Source organism: Ursus americanus, chromosome 15 (assembly GCF_024610735.1).
Source record: "Ursus americanus isolate L20-20 chromosome 15, mUrsAme1.1.p, whole genome shotgun sequence".
Lineage (NCBI taxonomy): Eukaryota > Metazoa > Chordata > Mammalia > Carnivora > Ursidae > Ursus > Ursus americanus.
In genome coordinates, this window is record NC_142141.1 from 33,496,346 (window position 1) to 33,518,441 (window position 22,096).

General features: G+C 40.3%; 2 protein-coding genes across 6 annotated transcripts in view; one reads left to right on the forward strand and one right to left on the reverse strand.

Moving 5' to 3' along the window:
- Positions 1 to 7,674: 7,674 nt before the first annotated feature.
- LOC123785558 (small ribosomal subunit protein eS4-like) lies at positions 7,675 to 8,412 on the reverse strand. The gene has a single exon (XM_045787419.2). It carries the CDS (start codon positions 8,395 to 8,397, stop codon positions 7,675 to 7,677), a length of 723 nt encoding a protein of 240 aa, XP_045643375.2. The 5' UTR covers positions 8,398 to 8,412.
- Positions 8,413 to 15,442: 7,030 nt separating this feature from the next.
- The window catches only part of C6 (complement C6), an 85,413-nt gene continuing 78,759 nt past the window's right edge, over positions 15,443 to 22,096 (forward strand). For 2 of the 5 annotated variants that reach the window (XM_087867910.1, XM_087867912.1), the window contains exons 1-2: positions 15,897 to 16,252; positions 20,181 to 20,393. The gene's annotated coding sequence lies outside the window, so the exon portion shown is untranslated. Of the gene's footprint in view, positions 15,459 to 15,896; positions 16,253 to 20,180; positions 20,394 to 22,096 lie in introns of those variants that run through there. The other 3 variants (XM_087867911.1, XM_045787346.2, XM_087867913.1) reach the window with 2 other exon arrangements.

The window sequence follows — 22,096 nt, forward strand, 5'->3', positions numbered from 1 at the left end:
TTGGCCTTCTGGAAACTTGTTTCATAGACAATTTAACTATGATATATAAACCGGCATTTGTATCCTAGAATTTGTAAAAATATGATAGAAGCTGGTCAAGTTTCTCACTTTATAACTTTATTCATTCACCAACAAATTTCCTAATGGGCCCGCGAAGAACTTTGGAGCCACAGTAGTAAATACAACAGATACAGCTACTGCTTTCATGAGAACTGCAGAACAGTGAAGTAAATAAACCTTTTAACCAAGAAAATACAACAAAATCCAAGGTGTCCCAGGGGCATAAGCAGGAATTCTAATCTAACCTAAGGAATTACTATAGATCCCCAAAAGGAAGTGACATTTTTAGCTGAGACCTGAAAATGATTTGGGCTTAGACTTTGAAAGAGGTCAGGGAAAAGTGTTCTAAATGGAGGGAGCAACTTGGTCCCAAGGAAAAAGTATGGTGTATCTTAGAAAATAACCAAAAGAAAATTGGATGTTGAAGGGAAGGAGTGAGGGGAAAGGAGCTGGAGGTCAAGGGGGAGAATAGAACTAAATTATGAAGGACACCATAACACATGTTAAAGGGCTTGGATTTTATTGTCCAAGGGACATAAGGAAGCCATTGAAAGATTTAAAGCAGAGAAAATATATAACCCTAGTTCAATTTTATAAAAATGACTCTGATGGCAGTGTGGATTGGGGAGAACAGGACTGTGGGTAGAAACCTGGAAGGAGTTTAAAAAAAAAAATGACACACTTTATCAGGGTATTGGAGATGGAGATGGAGAGAAATGACTAGATTTAAAAGATAATTAGCAACTAGAATCCTGAGGGTTAATGATTGCTTAGATAATGTGAGGAAGCATTGGGAAGTCAGGGAGCACTGCCAAGCCTCTGACTTGGGCAGTTTGGTGGAGATTAGTGCCATTTCTTGTGTCAAGGAAGGCTGGAAGGAGAAATATCGGAACTTACAAGTTCACTTACACACGTTTAACGTTGAAGTATCTTTGAGGCATTGATGGGTAGCGTTTCAGTAGTGATTGGACTTTGCTTTGGGGGCTTCCTAGGCTAGAGACATCCATTAAAGCAATCTGAAAGAATGATATCGGCCATGGAAGTTTGGAGACCAAAAAGAGTAGCAGACTTAGAACAGCACCATGAGGTAAGTCAATGTTTTAGGACTGGGTAAAGAACAGAGTCACAAATGCATCTGAGAAAGAATATGCAGAGAGGTAGGAAAAAATGAGAAGAGTTTGTTTGGCAAAGATTGTTATCTGAGCACCCGTCTGTCTCTTCTTCCTTCTAAAGCATTTTCCCCAGCCTCCCGGGAAATTCTGTGTTGCCACATGATTGAGCTCTAACTATTGAAATGGGAACAGAAGTTGATAGAGGCCACTGTGAAAGCTGGTGCACAAAAATCTCCCGAAATGATCTCTCTCTTCTCCATCTAATAGCTCAGTGTCAACCCCAAGAGGAAGCCAGAAACCGTCCTCATCCCTTAGGGGAAAGCACTATTGGACTTTACATGAGTGAGAAACACACTTCTTTTGTGTTAAGCGACCAAGATTTGGGTCTTTCTCTCCTGTAGCAGAAGCATCACCTTCACTCATGCAGTGTGGACTCACAGAAGCTAAGGGACGAGACTGTTCCAAAAACGAAGGAGTGTAGTCAGCGGTGTCAAATGACTGCTGAAAAATTCAAGCGAATTAGGTACTGAAAAGAGTCTCTTAGATTTAGCAACATATAGGTCTCGAGTGACCTGCATGTCTCACTCTTTGCAACTGAAGATTTTTAGGATAAATGTAAACATATCTCTGATCTTAATGGTGGTGGTTGTTTTAAGGCATCTACTCACTCATAAATCAATTCAACTGTCTTGACAAATTCTGTGTATAAGTGTTTTAAATGTCATTTTTCAGTCAAATAAGACTTCTGCGATTGGTTGCACAATTGGATTTTGATTTATTGACTTGGTCCTTAGTCTTCAATGGACTGAGTGGATTATTTAATTCTCTTGACTCAATTTGGATGAAGAAACAGAGGCTATCCACAAAGTGTCTGAGCAAAACTTGGGATCTATAATAACCAATCAATCAATGGTTGTTTTGCTCGGCTGAAATAATTACACCTATTGTGAAATCTCTGAATTTTCTAAGTCAGTGATTAAAGCTAAATTTTATGTATGTATAAAAGACATAGGTCTTTGTTACAAAGTAGAGGCCTAGAACCCCACATTGACTATTCTAATTCAGTAAGTAGATCTTGGCACCAAGAATTCACATTTTTGTTAACAAGTACTTCAGGTGATTGTGATAGGCACGGACCTCAGCTCACACTTTGCTCAACACTGATCTGCATCTACTGGGATGCTTTCAAATCCAAATTTGTTCTCAAAAGAGGAGCTATCACTAAGCCTCAGGTACTTGGCACCAGAAAGAAAATTTGAAAAAGAAAAAAAAAAAAACCAGAAGAACATTTTCGTTACAAAAGAATGAAAAGTAGAATTATAAAAAGCAATGTCACACTTTTTCTTTATAAATTTATAGGCATTATCTTCTCCATTTTTATACATTCTTGCCTTGTTGTGAAATTTCAAATAAAATGGTAATTCAGTGATGAAATTTGCTCCTTTCAGAGCCCCAGAATGCAATTAGCAGGAGACGCCGTGAGCTCCTATAGTACTCCGTTGCATTATGAACCCGTTATGAAAACAAGAAGGGTGTTTACTAATCTTCAGACGCACAGAAAGGCAGCTGAGGATAATATCACCTATTACATTCTGCTAGTGACTGAAGCCCATGCCTTAGGCAGCTTACACAATGCCTGTTTACCATTAAAATTTCATTTACTCTCATTAAATCAATTTCTGAAAGAATTTCTCTATAAGCGGCAATTTCATATGTAGAAAAGTAAGCAACTGAGCCTTTTAAAAGCTTGTGTGCAAGAGGTTTATGGGGTCTCCATTGTCCGTGTCTATTCTGATTTTGTGCTGACCTCTCAGAGGAAGGAAGGAGGGAAGGAGAGAGGGAAGGAGGGAAGGAAGGAGGGAAGGAGGGAGGGAAGGAAGGAGGGAAGGAGGGAAGGAAGGAAAATGGGAAGTTGCACTTAATCAGCTCCTCCCAGAGTAACCAGGGCACTAACTGTAGTCCATTGCACACAGCATGGCATTGCTTCATGTGGAATATCTATTGACAACTTGATTAAATGCTTGAAAAGAGTAATATGTACCTCATTGAGTTGAAGGGGAAATTGGTTCTGTATATTAACATACGTGGAAAAGCCTGAAAGCCGGTTCTCATCAAGTAAGGTTATACGCTACCTGTGTATAATAGCCTCATTCTAACAGAATCTGATTTCCCAGCAAACTCACCTTTGGAGACAGCCCTCCCACTGGTATAACTTAAAGAATAGGACCTCCTACCCCACCCGGATGCGTAGCCACTTGGAACACTCAATATTCCGCTCTCCATTGATTCTCTCCGGATGTCAGTTTCCTCCTTCGTAAAGACAGGATTGTAATAGAACCAACCTCATTAAGTTTGAGAATTAAATGAGATAATGCAAGTAAAATGCGTAGAAAATGTCTGGTGTTTTATAAGTCTTACACAAATGTTGTTCCAGAAAAATACTAGCACAGGTGTTTCTGCCATACGACCGTACATACGCGTTTTTCACTTCCTGCAAAAATCACACACTAAACCTAACAACTCTCATTGGATAAAACAGGGTTAGGGGCAGATCCTCAAAAGCCATGGCACTTTTTAATGAGGTGCTAACAAAAATGATAAGAATCCTGAGGATACTAAGATGGAGCTAAATCCCCAAGAGCTTTGCCCTGAAAATCTGTCAGCCTGCCCTTTGATGTCTCAAAGCCTGGAACTCAGGCTTCCCCTGGGGAGATACCGGTCTTTAGCAGCAGTCACTTTGATACAGGACAGCTCCATCCAAACTAAAAGTATGACTCAGAAGTTTGTGGGGTTTTTGTAGTTTTGTTTTTTGTTGTTGTCTTGTTTTAATACCTGGGAAAATACCTTCCCACGTTATCAACTTCGCATTTACAGTTTCTTCGGGTAGTTTAGCCTAGTGGACAATATAGCAGGGACTTCAGGCTACTAAGCCAGCCCCTTTCTTCAACTGAAGGAAGATATTTAGAGACTTTCCAGCTTTTTTTTTTTTCAAACTCTTCAAATACCATCAAAGTTTTGTTTTATTTAACTGTGAAAAAGCTTACATGGTGGATCGCTTCAGACAGTGAACACACTGGGAAAAACCATGTTTGGTCCAATTTGTTTTCTGTGCTGTGCTGATATCACTCCCCTAATTACCAATTGCATATGAGTTGATTTGCATTTTAAAACACTTGTTGCAGCAGAACAGACTGCAGATGTGATAAAAAGAAATCCAGAGGATTTGAGAACTGAGCTATAATAAACAGGGCCTTAGCGATGCAACGCCCCAGCATTCTTTTCAAAAGTGACTTGAGTCCAATTATTAAGGGCTAGAAACGCTGATCTTGTTAGAAGTCTGGAATAGGGTGAGCATCGGTGCACCCTGGCGGTGAGCAAAGACCATCAGGCTTGATGAATTTGGCTACTACATTAACCAGAGAAGGCAGCTCTACTGTTTAAACTCCGTTTCTATCTCAGCCAGTAGTAAACAGACAACTAAAACTCAGCTCTGAGCTTTCTCACAGGACGTTCTTTGGTTGGTGGTTTTTTCCCTTCCTTTGGTCATTACGCATTGCCTATTTTTTTCTTTTCTCATTTCTCCTTCAGAACAGGTGGAAAGTAAGTCTACTGTTGTGCTAAAAGCAAGAGCTGTTTTCCTGAAAGCCTGGAGGAGCTAGCTGCTTTGAGGGGAGTACTGGGAATGTGCTATTACAACAAGCAGCGTCCTCCAACGCCGCGGACCCTCTTACACTACGGACGCTCCTACGAACTGCTCGACACACCCGCTCTCCGGCGCTTTGTTAGGAGACAGCATCACCAGACAAAAGAGAAACCACAAACCGTTGTGGATAAGGTGTCAGCTGCAGTGCCAGCAACAAGATGACGAGCCTTGTGATGTCGCCGCCGTTTGTTCTGTATCCACATGGCGCATAATCACATTCTAAAGAGCCCAGTGGTAGAGAACTCACAATACAAAACCTAGCTCAATTTACCCCATCTCTTCGTGGCCCCAGGTGACCCAAGTTCCTTTAAAAGGTGAAGTTTTCTGAAGTCCTGCATCCAGTCTTTGAATATATGAACAGTAATTAAGCGAAGTGGGGACTTGCTAAGTGGTACACTGAGGAAGTCAGTGGAACATTAGCAATGGGGGTTGTGATCATTAATGAAAGAGAAGGCAGCAGATCTCAGAAGAATGCAGAGTTGGATTCTTCCCCAAATTAGGAGAAATATGAAATATGTTTTGAATTCCCTCATCCTTGCGGCCGTCTCCCCCGGTCCCACTGGCTGATAGGATAAGTCATCAGTGTCTGTCATATTTCATTCACCTTGTTTTACACACTCTGTCATCTCAGAACTCCTAATGAGATGTCTAGACTCTGGCCACATGGCCTCTGAGACCGCATTCTTTCTGAGGTCAGTAAATCCAATGGATAAAACCAGGTTCTCACGTGGCTGACATGTCTACCACGTTTGGCCTAACTGTGCAATCCCACGCCCTCCTCTCAGAAATGATCTACCCGTGGCTATTTTCATGGGTCTCTATCTCTCTCTCACTCTCGCTTTCATTCTGACTGCCTGCATCTTCATTTCTGCTTCTTTCAGTAGGACAGCTCCATTTTCTCGCCCACAGACTCTGTAAGTCCTGTAGCATTGCTGATGCCTGAGACATTCACTTGCTTGTGGCTCTGGCTTGCCAGGAGGTCAGAGTTGACCCCATGTCTACATAGCTCTTGGATCCAGGGTACGCTCCTTGTGATCAGGCAGAGTCTCCAATCATACCTCTTAAGGCAAATGTCTGAGATAGAGAATTTGCTTGATTACAGTCAAACCAAAGGATGAACTGACTTTGGGCCGGGTGTACGTCTCTGGTCTAATCAGTTGTGGGTGGCGGTGGTCATGCTCCCCACCCAGTAAGTCTCACAGGGAGCCCTGGGTGAAGGCCAATTGACTGTGAGTTCATGGCATAAGAGTTCTTCACTCTGTGCCCCCCACTCCATCTCTATCCATTTTTTATCTCTTGTTAGTCCCCTGCCCTCCCCCATCAGTCCTTTGCTACGTCCACAACAGAAATTTTGCCATTTTTGCCTTATTTTCCTCCCTTTGCAAATGTCATTCTCTCTGCCCGAAACGTCCTTTACCATTTCTTTGTCTGCAATTTTTTTTTCCTTGTCTGAAAAATTTATCTTTTAGCATCCAACTTCACGTTCTCTGGAACTTCCATCCTACTTCGTAGGCACTGCTGCTCATCTCTGAGTTCCCATTCTCCTTCATGCTTACTGCCATTTTAGCACTTTCTCTACCCTGGGGCCCTGTTTAGTAGTGTGCTTGTCTCCCCTGACTGAATGCTTGCCCTTTGAGGTACAGTTCTCCCTCTTAGTCTTCATGGTTTCTTCACCAGCGCTTAGGATCATGTGAGGAAAGCAGTAGGGATTCAGGAAAGGTTTCCCGAAGGAATCCATACGTAAGTGAGTAAGGTACTTGAAGTGAATGTGGAAATAATAAATCAGAGATTAGTAAAAGGGAAAAAAAGGAAATGAGGGTACTCATTTTACAAATGACAGTCATTCTCTCTCATGCTTCTTGCCAAACACATACACCTGTGCTACGCCAGGCAGATTTTTACTGTTTCAATTGATTTTTCTATAAAAAGTAGAACTACATTTATGGGGAAAGAAATTGACGCTATAGCTTATATACCATGGATCCCATTAAAATGAACTTCTTTGCTGTAAAATAAACTGTAGCTTTTCTTAACGTTGACATGCTGGGGAAATTCTTACCATAGCAAAACTTCAAATTGCTCGGTACTATTAAATCTTTCTAACCTGTGTTAATCTGGGGTAAGAGTAGGAGGTAAGAAAAGAGTTTCATTTATAGAAAATGTAGAACTATATAACTTTTAAACAAAGAATTCAGTTACTTATCACTGCAAATAAATGACCCCAAGATTAAGTGGCCTAAAACAAGAGTCTTTTATTATATCTTAAATTTTATTAGCCACAAATTCAAGTAGGACTCAACTGTGTGATTCTTCTGTTTCATGGGTTATCCACTGTGGTCACTCCGTGATAGTGAGCGGACGGTTCAAGACCGCTCTCTCACACATCTGGTGACTGGAAGGGGACGCGGAAAGACTGGGCACAGCTGGGCTCCTCTTCTCTCTCTGTCGTCGCAGGACCTTTTCAGCACTGAAGCTGAACTTTATGTATGACAGCTACAGGCTCCAAGAGACCAAGGCAAACATCATCATCATCCTAAAGATCGGGACCAGAACTGACGGAATGTCACTCTCGCTGTGCTCCTTCGGTCAAAACAGTAACAGGCTAGGCTAGATTCAAGGGTGTGGAGAAATAGATTTCATCCTTTGATGACATGTCATACAGGCAAAGAAGAAATAAAGGTGATTGTCAAGGATAACCACAGAAATAGAACTTTATTACTTTTTTTTATCATGTCGTATTATCTTTAATTAAGTATAAAGACTTCTAATTATGTCATCTAGAGACCATTTCACCCACTGCTATTTGGCTGTCAGTCTCTTGTCTCTCTCTTCAGCAATGGTGAGGCAGATACCCTTTCCACGGGGAAGAGAAGTCCACTGCTGCCTTTGCCAATAAAAAAAAATGTTGGAGAGTTGGGTGGCAAAGCTGTTGCCATTGGCATCTTCCACATGAACTTCATCAAAAGAACCAGGGTATCTCTCTCTGCTGATGATCACACCAATTCTTTCCAGGTTAGCACGTCTGCTTATCAGATTACCAGTATCAAACTTGATGAAATCAGTGATCTTTCCAATCTCCAAATCAGTCTGAATGGTGTCATTCACCTGGGTGAGGGGATCAGGACAGTGGACGGTGGGAGCATCATGGATCACCAGATGAGAGATTCCTTTTGTCCCCACAAAGTTCTTTCTCACTTTGCACAACTTATACTTGGCCTCCTCAGTGATAATCCAATGAACAGCAAAGCAACCCTTGGTGTCATCAATCAGGTAGAAATTCTCTCCAGTCTTGTCAGTGCTGATGACGTCCATAAAACCAGCAGTGTAGGTTGATAAGTTCTGGTAAGTTTGGGCCTTGCCATCAATCTTAATAAAACACTGCATACAGATCTTTACTTCAACCCCTGTTAGGGCATACCTAAGTCTATTCCTTAGGAAAATGATGAGATGAAGACACACTCTCAGCTTATGGGGACCAGCAGATGGGTGAGGGGCAAACACACTGGTCAGTTTATCCAGCATCTATGTTTTGGAGCTGCTGCACACTTCAGATGCTTCTTGGGACCACAAACCATGGCTACTCTAAGCACAAAAAGATAACATTATTACTTTTGAGAAGATATGGTAATTTGATTCAAGTTTAAATCAATTGATGAATAGCTATTGGATATTTATTATGTGTCTTGTTCTCCCTTTAATTTTATTTGGCCTACCTTAAAGTCCTTAAAAGACCTGTTTTCATGGAAAAGATACCATTGCCAATGATACTTTTTGAAAAAAAAAAAAAACTTTCTCAATTTGGTCTTAAAAGAGAACCAGCCCTCCCTGGATTGGGTCTCAGAAGAGGCAGAAGCTCCAACCTAGCTCCCTGTGGGAGTTCAGGAAGCTTAGCTGACCTTTTCAGAGTTCCTGGTTCTTTATCTGCAAAATTTATTTCATTAATCTTTATTTAGTGTCTACTCTCTATCTGTACTGGTCTAAGTACTGATGATACAAAGAAACACAAGACTATTTCCTCAAAGAACGCACAAGGAAAGGGGCACATTCACAAATAATTATGATGCAGTTTTGTAACAGTTGGTACTGACTGCTAAGATCTCTTTCATATCTAAAGCCACGTGACCCTATGAGTTTTAATTAACTTACAGATAATTTATATGTGAATGAGCATCTTTGAAGAATTTATTGTCTTAAGGACTTAAAATATGTGTCTGTGCAATTTGTTTACATTTTTAAATTGTAATTAACTGCATTTTAATCTCTTCTTACAGAGTCATAAGACTCTAAGGCTGAAAGTGGTTAGGAATACATCCATTCCAATCCCTTCTTCTATAGACAAGGAATCTGGGAAACAGACAGCCTAAGGGACTTGTCTTCCATCACACAGCTTGTCATTGGCAAAGGCAGGCCAGGCCAACACGCTCCACACTTCACGGACCTGCTTGCCTATAAAGACATTTTAGTCCAGCATCTCTCCCCCGACTGAGGTGCTAAATTCCAGAGCCCTGTCCCATTTATTGCATTTTGTTTATCTTCTGCAGAACTCTTGTGCTGTTTCAATAAAAACAACTTTAATCTGTCTACTTCACAACTTTCAGAAATTATATAGTGATATGTTGACACGTACCTCTTTGGCCATGGAGGAAAGTTGAACTAGAGAAACACTAAGACATACTGGTACGAGTTCTATTTCCATTTGCTCTACGATTCTCAATTGGAGTAAGCTTAAAAAACACAATTGTTCACAAAGACAAAAATTTCTTCATTACTCAAACCATGGTATCATCCTAATTTTTTCATGACTTATAATGAACAAGACATGTTCTAGAGACATGGTTTTCTTTCTCTGAGCTGTCTGGAAGAAGCACAGATTTCTAGAATATTGACACTACAAGGGATCTTAAAATACTTCTAAGTCAAAAGAAAAAAATCCTTCTAAGTGAATCTCCACATTTTATAGATGGGAAAGATGAAGCCAAGGAGTCAACAGCCTTTTCAAGGTCCCAGACAGCCTTACCCAAACTAAACCAGAGTCTAGCGTTCTGATTCCCAGCTCAGTGCCCATGTCTAAACGCAAGAGATTTGCTGAAATACTCTCAGAAAATTGTATTCTCATTTTTGATGAATGCAGGATGGAATTCAAGCTGTTCTCCTCCAAAAAGAAGTGTTGATGTTTGCTATACGTCAGAGAAAAGCTCCAAAATCTCTCCTGCCCTCTCATTCACAAAGACATTTTCCCCTCAAGCAGTTCAAATGGTCTACATAGAGATGCCCTGGATAATCAGTAAATATTCAATTTGTCTTAACGAAAGTCACACAAAAGGAACAAGACTTCCATGTTTGCCCAGGTGATTTTTGTTGGTAGCAAAATGGTTTGCTATGGCATGCCCTGAGCCATTGTTTTCTGCCCACAGATGTTTTCTTCAAAATTTCCCAAGTTAAGGAAACATCTGTGTAGACGCACTATAAACTAGAGCAGAAACGAGCAGGAGACAGCCACCCCTCACAGCAGCGCTGAGTGCATTGTTGCTGGGTAGTGATGCATCCATCTTTCTGCTGTTTCTCTTCTGTTAGCCCCAAAGACCATCAAATCTTCCTAAGTTTCCTTCATCTCTGTTCACACTCCCCTCTATATACCTACCCCTTATCTTACTGTGGTCTTTCTTGTGTTTTCTTTTTTGTAGGTATTGGTCCAAATCTATTTGAAGACAGAGCAATGTTCAAGCACACAAGCATTTATGTCACAGAAACAAATCATCTGAGGGAAAGAATGGATATTTCACTTTTATTCTTTATGTATTGATGTTATACACACATAGCTTGACTCCAGCTGGACTTTGAGTTGAATAGGAAGCCTTTAGTTTATTTTAAAAATAGGCCCCCACTGAGTAGGCTCACCTCTTTTGACCTAATTATGAAGAAAACTCCTAGACCTTTCAAAAATTTTCTTATTCTGACTCCCAGACAGAACTGATATTGGATTAATTCTGACCTTTGGGGCACAAACCCCTGAGGCTATTCAGTTACTCTTTTCAGTGGGATTTGCTGATATTTTCCTCTGGTTCTAATGTAGCTTAAAGTCATGTTTTTAAGACAGCTTTTTAAAAATTAGAGCGGAAGCAAAAAGCTAGCCTCAAGGCAAAGGCAAACAGTCCAGACTCATCCCTTTGGCAGGCTGAGAAATCTCCATTTGGTTGTGGCAGCAAGCCTAATGAGAAGAAAGCCGTTCATTAAATAAACAAAACATTGCAGTTTGGTCAGAGGAGGGACATAGGTGGCCGCACATCAGCCAACTCCCGGCCATTTCCAGGACAGAATTACACACGTTGTAAAGAGTTGGTTTTGTCTAACCTACTGCAGACACTTCCAGAGAAAGAACTTCAGAGTGTATGCTTAGAAATCGTCGAGCTTCTCCTATACTTTGGCTTCATCTCAGAGGCTAACGTTAACTGTAGTGTCTTGGTTGCATCCCTTCCACATGAGGAGAGACTAAAAGAATGATCTCAATGTCCAGGCTTTAGGAGATACATAGCCTAGAGCAGTCCTCTTGGCTCTTTGCTTAGATGACTTCACTTGCTGGCTCCTATACCCTTGGTGTCTCATGACCTACCCTGGGAAATTGGGACCACCCCACTCGGGGTCCTGTCTTCTCTCCACTGCACTAGTCGTGGGGAGCTGTATGATGAAAAAAGCCCTGAGTGCTGTTCTTTCTCTGTTATCTGGTCTCTAGCACAGCTGTGCTACCTCACTGGAACCTGGCCTAATGGTTTTATGCAGTCAGATAATTATTCACAGGACTTATCTTCATTGAGCACATGCTGGGGAGAAAAATAATAGCAGGATACAGGAAACATTATCTGCCTCAGATTCAAAATTGGCTTCCAATGACTTGATTCTGGTTTATGTTATGAGAGGGAAATGAATAGTCTTCCTGTTGTCACTACGAATGTTTTTGCTGAGTCCCTACCCCATAACTTCACAAGCATACGTTAGAAAACACAGGTGTTTCATGCTGTTTTCCAGTGATGGGGATGAATAATAGAACCATCTATATTGCCTCTTTTGGTCCTTGTTGGGAGCAATGGCATGCTTTTGTGCCACGATATTGGAGGAGGGGAGTCCCGTCTGTATTTGACCTTATGTGTTGTGGTTTCAGACGACCTTTGCTAAACATAGGAATATATCCTGGAAATGGGACGTACTGACCCCTAATGAGCACTGTAACAAGTTTGATTAAGATTAGGTAGCTTGGAGTAAAAAAAAAAAAAAAAAAAAAAATCAGGTAGCTTGAATCCAAAGCCATAAAGAGAGGCAAGATTTCGATAGAGGAGAAAATTAAGAAAGATTTCTTAGAAGTTCAGATCTTTGTAGGTTGTAAAATAAGGACACAATACTCTAAGGATCTATCACGCAAGATCTGGATCCCCAGGCAACACTTAGAGAGAAACAGCTGGGAGATCCTGGAGGAGCGGAGCCACGGGTAAAGTTGGGAGGGATGACAGTGATGAGAAATTAGACAAGACAGCGCCAAAGGCAAACCTTGAGGGAAGCTCACCCTTGATTTGAGTGTGAACTTGGAGGAATTCGTATGACCTTAAAACGAGTAAATATTGTTCCGATATATTACCTCAGATTTGTATTTAGACTTTTAAAAAAGTCAAATCATCTTAAAACAGCAAACATCTTGCAGCCAACTTAAAGTTTTGATTCATCCTTCTCAAATGAAACAGTGGGACTACTGGCCTGTACGTTACCAGCGCGCTGTCACTTGTTCTGTTGGTCCTGCCAGAACAACCGGTACTTCCGTGGTCACTGCGGGGGAGGTAACTCCATGAAACCGCCTTCGCTCCACAGCTCCTTTTCCAGCGAGGTCACTTTACTCCCTCGCTAATGACTCCATGCTTCAATTCAACCCCAATTACAAGAACAAAAACCACACTGACTTACATACTCGAACATTTCATATTCCAATAACATTCTTCCTTAGGTTGTGGCCAAGATGAAAACACTTTAGCCAAAATGACTTGAAAGATAAAATGTGTTATTTTACCTCCTGATCCATGGGTAAAGAATCAAGGACATCAGAGGAATATACTTCCATTTGAAGGAATGCTTTTCAGACAGTGGGCATAACTAATTCGGTTTACGTTTACACCTTCTACTGGGCATCCAAACATATTACCTGGTTAAGTCTTTTCACAATACTGTAAGGCCTGTTTTCAGAGTGACTCCAAACAGCAATGACGTATGAGGTTCAGTCATGACCAAATGGGTCACAATATACAGAGAAGTAAAATTTCTAATAATATCCATTGTCCTAAATCAAAGAATGTCTTCCAACTTTTTGGTGATTACCAAGAACGGGAACATAAAAACTGAATTTCATCCGCAAATTGGCAAATGAGTTATATGGGCCCTATCCAGCAGCATGCATGGTCTTTAAAATGGCTTTTTAATTCATCCCAGGAAACTCAAACTTCCTGTTTGCTATGTGTGTGCTCGGAAGTCCTCCAAGAGAGTGAAAGAGTAATAGAATAGAGGCCCTTCCTGAGGAGAAAGGCTGCAGGAAGCAGAATGTGGAACAAATGGAAAGGCAAATTGGTTTCTGGTGGTGAAGGCCTTCCTGATTTTCACACCACAGAACAAACCTGGGCTCCTGCTCCATTTCAAATTACTTCAAGCAGCTTCCCATCTTGGGGTGGGACCGTAGACTATAAATTCTCTGTTTGCTGTGAATCTAGCTCTCTTCATTTTCTGTCTGTAATTTCTTCCTCCTTCCTGTCCACCTTAGTTCTTCAATTCCAGTTTTGTGAAATACACTTTGGGAAAAGTGGAATCTGAGAGAAAGGAAGGACAAGAGAAGAAAGAAAGAAAAAAAAGAAAGGAAAAGAGAGAGGAAGGAAGGAAGAAAAAAGGAGGGAGGGAGGGAGGGAAGGAAGGGAGAGAAGAAGGAAGAAGGAAGGAAGGAAGGAAGGAAGGAAGGAAGGAAGGAAGGAAGGAAGGAAAAAGTGGAATCTGCTTGCTCAGTTATCATATATTGACAGGACTTCCCCCCCCCACCCGGTTGTTTTTCTTGCCCACAAAGAACATGTCTTGCTTGTTACAGGCGTTACTATGTTTCATTCAGTTGAATTTCTGTATTACCAAAGTCAAAAATAGAATTTGAAAAGTATTTTGAAAGCAGGAAAAGTCACCCTTTCTGGTGTAGTGATATTGCTATTTTTAAAAATCTCATTAAAAATGAAATAAAAGGTCCTGAAACTAATACAACACTGTATGTTAACTACACTGGAATTAAAATTAAAAATTTAATTAAGAAAAATAACAGATTTAATGATTTTTGGACTGGTAAGCGAGCATTAAACAATTCTTTTTTTTTTTTTTTTTTTAAGTAGGCTCCACACTGGGTGGGGCAGGGCTTGAACTCACCACCCTGAGAGTTCTGCCCCAGCCAGTGTGGAGCCTACAATAAAAACACTGAGAACTAGAGTGGGACCCTTAAGCAACCAAGCCACCCAGGCACCCTGAGCATCGAATAGCTTTTAAGCTACTGTTTTTTACCATTTGAAAGGTTTTAATTGTAAGATAGATTGTAACTATTCAGACGCAACTCCAATGTTCTTTTCTGAATTCATGATCGTTAAAAATAGAAGTAAAAAGTTATTTCATGTTTAATTTGTATTTGTTGAAAACAGAAGTAAAAATGGTAGACAGAAAACAGAACAACAGAGTTGTGCCTCTGTCTGTATTGCCAAAGGTGCTGTGGGTGCTCTGACTTGTTCCCCTGGTCCAGAGGGACCCAGGGCTGATATAGACCCTCCCCTCCCCCCGCATGGAAGATTCACTTCTGCCCAGGTTTTCCTCACACCCTGTCCTGGAAGGAGAAGGCTGGTGGGGGCTGCTGGGGGGCCGGAATCACACACACAGACAAAACCTGGGCTGGATCTGGCCCATCAAGAGGGACTCGTGTCTTGTTCTCAGTCCTCCTTCCTAATTCTGCTGCTTCTGCTTTAATCACATTTAAAAGAAAAAAAAAGTTTTAAGAAACTTACGTTGCAGGATTGGGGTGTTCTTGTCTCACGGAGTCAAAGAATGAATCTCGTGGACACAAAATGATGAAGTGAAGTAAAAGTTTATTAAGTGAAGGTGAGAACAGAAGGGAAAGAAAAAGCTCTCTAGACTGAGAAGGGTCCCGAATAGGTTGCCACCGAGGGCTTTCAGTGGCCGGCCGTGATTTACTGAGAAGTGATGGGGGAACTTAAATCCTGCTGACCTCTTTCCCACTGATAGTACTATGTTTACTTTTTCTTTGAAGTTCGGTAATTTTTAGTGGTCCAGCTGCAACTGTCATAGAGAAATCTGGTCTCTGACATTGAAGACATATCTCTGGTTTTGAACGCCTCAGCATTTCTGCACATCTGGGATTTCTGCGAGCCTGGTCACCGTGCCTCCTGCGTGAGCCTCGTCCCGGGGGAGTCAGGGGCCTCCTATCTCTCCCTGCCTGGACCTTAACCCCTTCCCTACTCACCAGCCAGCACCTGTGGGCAGAAAGAGTATACTGGGATTGTGAGGAGTGACTGACTGTATCCTTTTTAACTAGTGGGGGTGAGGGATAGCGCGAGTTTCCAAGGAATCTGGGGGCAAGGCCTTGGGACCCTGAGGGGCCAGCTGCTGCCAAGATAAGGTTACTTTTTAAACATAAAGGCACTAAGGCAGCCACGAGTTCCTTGAAGAGGGTAGCGCTCTGTATGTTTCAGGTATCTTCAGTGGGCTGCCCTCCTAAGGAGATTTTAACTTAAGCTACATTTCTTTTGCCTTTGTTTCCCACGTCACTTAAACACGGAGACATTTTACCCAGGTTTAGAGTTTATAGAGATTTCTCGCTAAAATATATGTGAGTCTCTCTTAATTTTATCTTCAACTTAACATATATTAAGTTTTATTTTTTATTTTGTTTTTTTGGGGGTTGTATGTGTGTGTGTGTGTTGTTTTTTGTTTTTGAGAAAGAACATGTGCACGGGGGAGGGGTGGGGAGGAGCCGAGGGAGAAGAGAGAACTTAAAGCAGGCTCCAGGCCCAGCGTGAGGCCCTCCCAGGGCTCCATCTCATGACCCTGAGATCTTGACCAGAGCTGAAATCAAGAGCCCAACGCTTAACCAACTGAACCACCCAGGCGCCCCATTTTAAATTTTATTTTGAAGGCGAGTCTTAAAAACTAGACTGTTTTTGAAGAGAAGTGCATCTCGCCTAACCATTTCAGGCCGGATTGAGATTCCTGATGAGAACCCATGAGGAACGCGAAGTTTTTTGCAGCTTGGCTGTTGAGCTGAAGTATGTGCTCTATTTCTTGAAGTATTTCTTCAAGTCATAGGTAAATGGTAAGTTCTCCACTTTTTTATTATTCTCTTTCCTGTATTGGTGGGCATCCCTATGAGGTTTGTGTTTCTCAGAATGGCTGGTTAAAAAAAAAATTCTAGATTTAAAAGGATCAAGTCAGTAACCAAGTGTTATAGACTATGTTTTATAGTACATCCGCACATAGCGTCCCTTCTAATACGAGCTGGCTGTGAGACAAGGTCTTACGTGAGGGGAGTGGAGATTTTATTTACGCATTTGGGAAGGCAAAACTTCTCGTAGTATCTTGTCATTACTAACTGAAGTGCAATCTTGTTGTCAAATCTAACTTGTTAATATTTTCATTTGTTCACTCCGCTTCCCCTTATTCATGCTGTTCATCTTTAGGACTGGTGTTCGAGACTAGAGAAGTTGTGGAGGGGGGTCGTTTTGCGGTAGTGAACAATTCTGGGTTTACTGAAAGAGGAATTCTGAAAGTACTGATTAAGCGATTTGATGTCATTATGTTTGTAGGCCAGTTTATCAGTATCCTTTTCCTGCAGAAAATTATGCAACCAAGTCACAAAGCTGGTGTGTGTGTGTGTGTGTGTGTGTGTGTGCGCATGCACACACATGCCAGTTCAGTCGCTTGGTAACCACATGGTAACCACTTCATTTGCCCAGACTGAGAATTTAAAATATATCTGAGTTTTAAAATAAAATACATTTGAGTTTTAAAGCTTATATTAAGCTTGTGGTGGATTAAAAACAAAGTATCAGCCTGATACTTTTGAAAAAAATTAAACTATAGGAAACTTTGCCTATAACGTGTGAATAACCTAGAAATCATTATCTGGAAGTGGATAATAAACAGATGCATTAAAAAAAAATCAGTTTTCCTCTGAGGTTTAGGTTTTCAGCTGGGGGTTGCTCCCTAGAGGACATTTGGAAACGTGTAGAGAAGGGTTTTGATTGTCACAAGGACTGGGGACAGCCCTGGGCGTTTAGCGAGTACAAGGCCAGAGATGCCAAATAATCCTCGATGCATACGGGACATTCTGGCTTAATGAAGAACTCTCGCATCATCATTCCAACAGCAGCCCTGTTGAGAACTGATGGTGTCCCTATTCTTAATAGGTATGACATATGGGAAATACTAGGAAACTAGACTGGATAATCTTCTTTTTTTCTTTTCCAGCGCAGACTCGGGCCAGTAAAATGAACTAATTAGGAAACAAATTTCCTCTTCCTAAAATTATAGTTAACACCCACTGTAAGCAATTGGTAATTTAAATTCTCAATGTTTGTGCCAAGGGCTTCGATGATTTTATGTAAGGTGGCAATGTACTGGAAACAGTTTAGATCTTATTGTAGGAAAATAGTGCTATTATCTAAGAAAACAAAAGATTTCTTGTAATTTCAAGTGCTCAAAATTGGGACAACTGGAGATTTAATCACTTTGGACCTGAAAAATAGGATTTAAAATTAAAGTTGAACCTGGGAAGAGCCTAGACATCATTGTTTATATCAATGATGGAATAAACATAAGAAACTCGAGAAACCTATACAAATACCAAAGAACAGGGTAAAATAAGCTATGTATTTTGTTCAGCCCTGGCCAACTAAACATTTTTGTCCTTTGTTTTCTCCATCAAGAAGAGCTATGGTTGGATTCATATCTTTTTAAATATTTCATCAAATGTTTAATTTAATAATTTTTAAGTTGAACAAATAATTTTTTTCAAGTCCATTAGAGCACTATTCCCTAAAGACAACATCATTTTATTACATTCTTTTTTCAAGTTTTTAAGATGTCATTTCTCAGCTGTGATAATGACCCAGGCTCCAGTTCTTTCTTATTGAACTAAAACCCATGAACATCTTGGTTAATCTCGTATATGTGTAGATGTGTTTACTTTCATGCAACAAGTCCCTAGCTTTAATACCTGTTTAACATAAAAAGATCTCTTTTGAGCTTTCAAAAAAAATTTTTAATCTTCTGTGGTGCAGCTGGGTTTTAGTTGTGTATTTCTCTGTTTTCAACTTCTTGAGTTATTGCTGGAAAGCAAAGTAGATAATAGTTTTTAATTACAGTTGACCCTTGGGGCACCTGGGTGGTGCAGTAGGCTAAGCATCCAATTCTTGATTTTGGTTCAAGTCATGATCTCAGGGTCCTGAGATCGAGCGGCCTCATGTACTCAGCGGGGAGTCTGCTTCTCTCCCTCTCCCTCTTCCTCTGCCCCTTCCCCCACTCACACTTTCTCTCTTTTTGTCTCTCTCTCTTTCTCTCTAAAATAAATAAAATAAATCTTTAAAAAAATTACAGTTGACCCTTGATACAACATGGAGTTAGGGATGCCAAACCCCCACACAGTTGAAAATCTGTGTATAATTTTTGACTCCCCAAAAACTCCACAACTAACGGCGCACTGTTGACCATTGACCAGAAGCCTTACTGATAACATAAACAGTCAGTTAACACATATTTTGTATGTTATGCATATTATATGCTATATTTTTTCAGTAAAGTAAACTAGAGAAAAGACAATGGTGTTAAGAAAATCGTAAGAGAAAATCTCCAAAAAACTTTCCAATATATTTATTGAAAAAAATCTGCATATAAGTGGACCAGGCAATTATAACACATGTTGTTCAAGGGTCAACTGCATTTGAATTTTGGCTATGTTTAAGCTATTACATTACAGTTAATTGTATTACACTTCAGTTCTGTGTTAGAGAAGTCTTTGACATTATCTTAAATAATCCTCATAACAACCATCTAGGTTCAGTGCTATTATTCCCAAATTACAGCATCAAAGCACTTACATAACTGGGTCCCAAGGTCTAACATGTGGAAAGGAGCCTTCTAGTCAGAAGCTCTTCCTGTAACACTATATATTCTTCCTATTTTCATTTAAATGTGATTGCTTCATATTTTAGCTAATAAAAACATTAAATAAAATCATGAAATTACTACACTGTTGAAACGTGAACCTAAAAAATTTTTAAATAAGGGTCAGAATCCTTTTTCGTTCCATGTAGAATAAAGAAATTCATAAAATTTGACATTATAGGTCTCCTTTGGGACTTTAGGCTCCGCGAGGCAATGTAAAAATAATGGTTTTCAAATTTGTTTTATCTTTCATCTTTTGTTTCTTTTGATAATACGTTAGTAAGAACTTTAAATCAAGATTTGGATGATACTATAAATATGTTCTAAAGTGATCAGGAGAATTAAAGCAATTTAATTTTTTGCTTATGAGAACCATCCCTCGTGGTGTTCTTTGTTTTTTAAAAGTCATATTGAATTTTATTTTTTTATTTGTTTTTTGTTTTGGGTTTTTTTTTAATTTCTATTCTTTTATTTTTTAATTTATTTATTTTTATTATGTTCAGTTAGTCAGCATATAGTACCTCATAAGTTTTTGTTGTAGCATATTGAATTTTCTGACTTAGTAGAAACTGTACTTTATAGAAAGAGATGTTAACATCTGTGGTGAAATCTTTTCTTTTCTTTTCTTTTCTTTTTTAAAGAGTTTTTTTATTTATTTATTTGACCGAGAGAGAGAGATAGCCAGCGAGAGAGGGAACACAGGCAGGGGGAGTGGGAGAGGAAGAAGCAGGCTCCTAGCAGAGGAGCCTGATGTGGGGCTCGATCCCAGAATGCCGGGATCACGCCCTGAGCTGAAGGCAGACGCTTAACGACTGAGCCACCCAGAAGCCCCTGTGGTGAAATATTTTCTTACATGAAGTCTTAAATCTGATTTAAAAGTTTTAGGCTGACAGTTTTTATGCTTGTTTCTTTTTTTAAAAAAAATCATTGTATCTGTCACAGATAAAAGATTGACGAAAAAAGAAAAATTGACATGCAAATAGGAGACTTTGTGTTTTGCTGAAAACATAATCAGAGAAATGGGAGGGTAGCTAGAGGTTGAAATAAGGGTAATTGTTTTCTTTTGGTTTGGTTTTAAGATGGGAGAAATGGGAGCACATCTATGTGTTGATAGGAGCCATCCAACCGGGACAGAGAATTTGGTGATTAACAAAGAGAAGGGAGATACGTCAGAGGAATCTTCCTGATTCAGACAGGAGCAGCAGGATCTGGTACACTTAATTCCACTTCGGATTTCTAGGAGACAATGTGGAGCACATCTCAGACTTAGTCCAACTGAGGGGAGAGAAAGTGTGAGTATCTTTTTACCAAATCCCCAGCTGTCCAAGGCTGAGGACTACTCCAGGAGCATTAACTCTCTGGCGTTTCTGGCTTGACTCTTGCATTGGCTGATTCTTCCCAGGGTCATCAAAGGGCCTCAGGTAGGGAGTAGCAGAGATTTCATGAAGCAGGATTCTGTGTGTAGAGGTGAGCTATGGGGCTATGGCAGGCCACCCATAGCTATTGTCACACCCACACTCTAGACAGGAGATACACTAAGTAATAGCAGTCATGTCTAGTTCAGTACTAGTCATACTTTTCCCAAAAGAGCTTTATAAATCAAGAAGAACTTAAAATACATATATACCAACTGAATTCAGGACCTTCTATTTAAAAGCTTAATGCATTATTATGAAGTCCTCTATAAGCTTAAAAAGGCCAAGAACAAAAATTTCTTTAACTTAAGTGAATAGTTATTTGTGACATCTGTAATGCCACAAACCAAGAGAAAAACAATGTTCCCATAAATCATAAGATATGTTAACATGAAAACCATCCAATCCGTTTATTTTTTTATGAGACTGACGTGCTACCTACTGTGATAATGAGGCACCTTCCATTTATTTTTTTATTTTATTTTATTTTATTTTTTTAAAGATTTTATTTATTTATTTGACAGAGATAGAGACAGCCAGCGAGAGAGGGAACACAAACAGGGGGAGTGGGAGAGGAAGAAGCAGGCTCCCAGCGGAGAAGCCTGATGTGGGGCTCGATCCCAGGACTCCGGGATCACGCCCTGAGCCGAAGGCAGATGCTGAACGACTGCGCCACCCAGGCGCCCCTCCATTTATTTTTTTAAATGACACTTAGTCTAGTTAGTGGTTTGCCTGAAGCTTGAGCAACTTCCGGCTCCATCACTCTTGGATATATTGGACTCAAAGATCATTCCTTTTTCTGTTGTGGGTAAAATATGTTACACTTTAAACAAACCCACTTAACAGCCTTCACACTTCTTTGTCTGCTGTCCTTAATAAAACCAGGCTCTCTCCTGACCTTTCCCCAGTAGTAGCTGCTACTTACCAGGTTTACCAGAAGGTCAGGAAATAGAAGTTGGTGTCCTTCCTCTCCTGCACTCCTGACCTCCTACCTTCTTCTTCTAGACCATAACTCCTGCTTTTCTTCTAAAATTCTATCTTCTTCTGGGGATTAACTCAGCCTCTAATCCCACAGATTAATTTTTAGGCCATTCCTTTTCTCACTTCCCAATGGAAACCTCCCTGATTCCAGACTCTCTGCCCCTGCACCTGCCATCCTGTCCTTTGCCTTCGTTACACTGTTAATGATTGCGATTATAATAAAATTACAAATTTATCTATATATATTTACTGTCGATACTTTAGATGGCCCTCTAAATTCCAGCAATTTACGTTTTTAAATTTGATTCTCATGCAAACTAATTTTATTCCAAGTTTACAAATGAAGAAAGTGAGGCTTGCTACGGTTAAGAAACTTGCCAGTATCATGCAGTTAGAAAGCTGTAAGCCAGTCCAGTGTCAACTCAGGTAGCCCAACTCCAGAATTTGCTCTTCTACCCACACTGCTTTACTGCTTCCAGGGTATTTTAACTTGTTTTCTCATTATTGTTTATCTTCTTGAAAGACTCTAGGCTTTTGAAAGAAGGGATCATATGTACATTGCCACCAACCTAGGTCCTAGACTCATGCTCGACAAAAAA

Coding starts and splice junctions, on each gene's coding strand:
- LOC123785558 (XM_045787419.2), bottom strand. CDS start 8,397: ATGCTGGATAAACTGACCAGTGTGTTTGCCCCTCACCCATCTGCTGGT.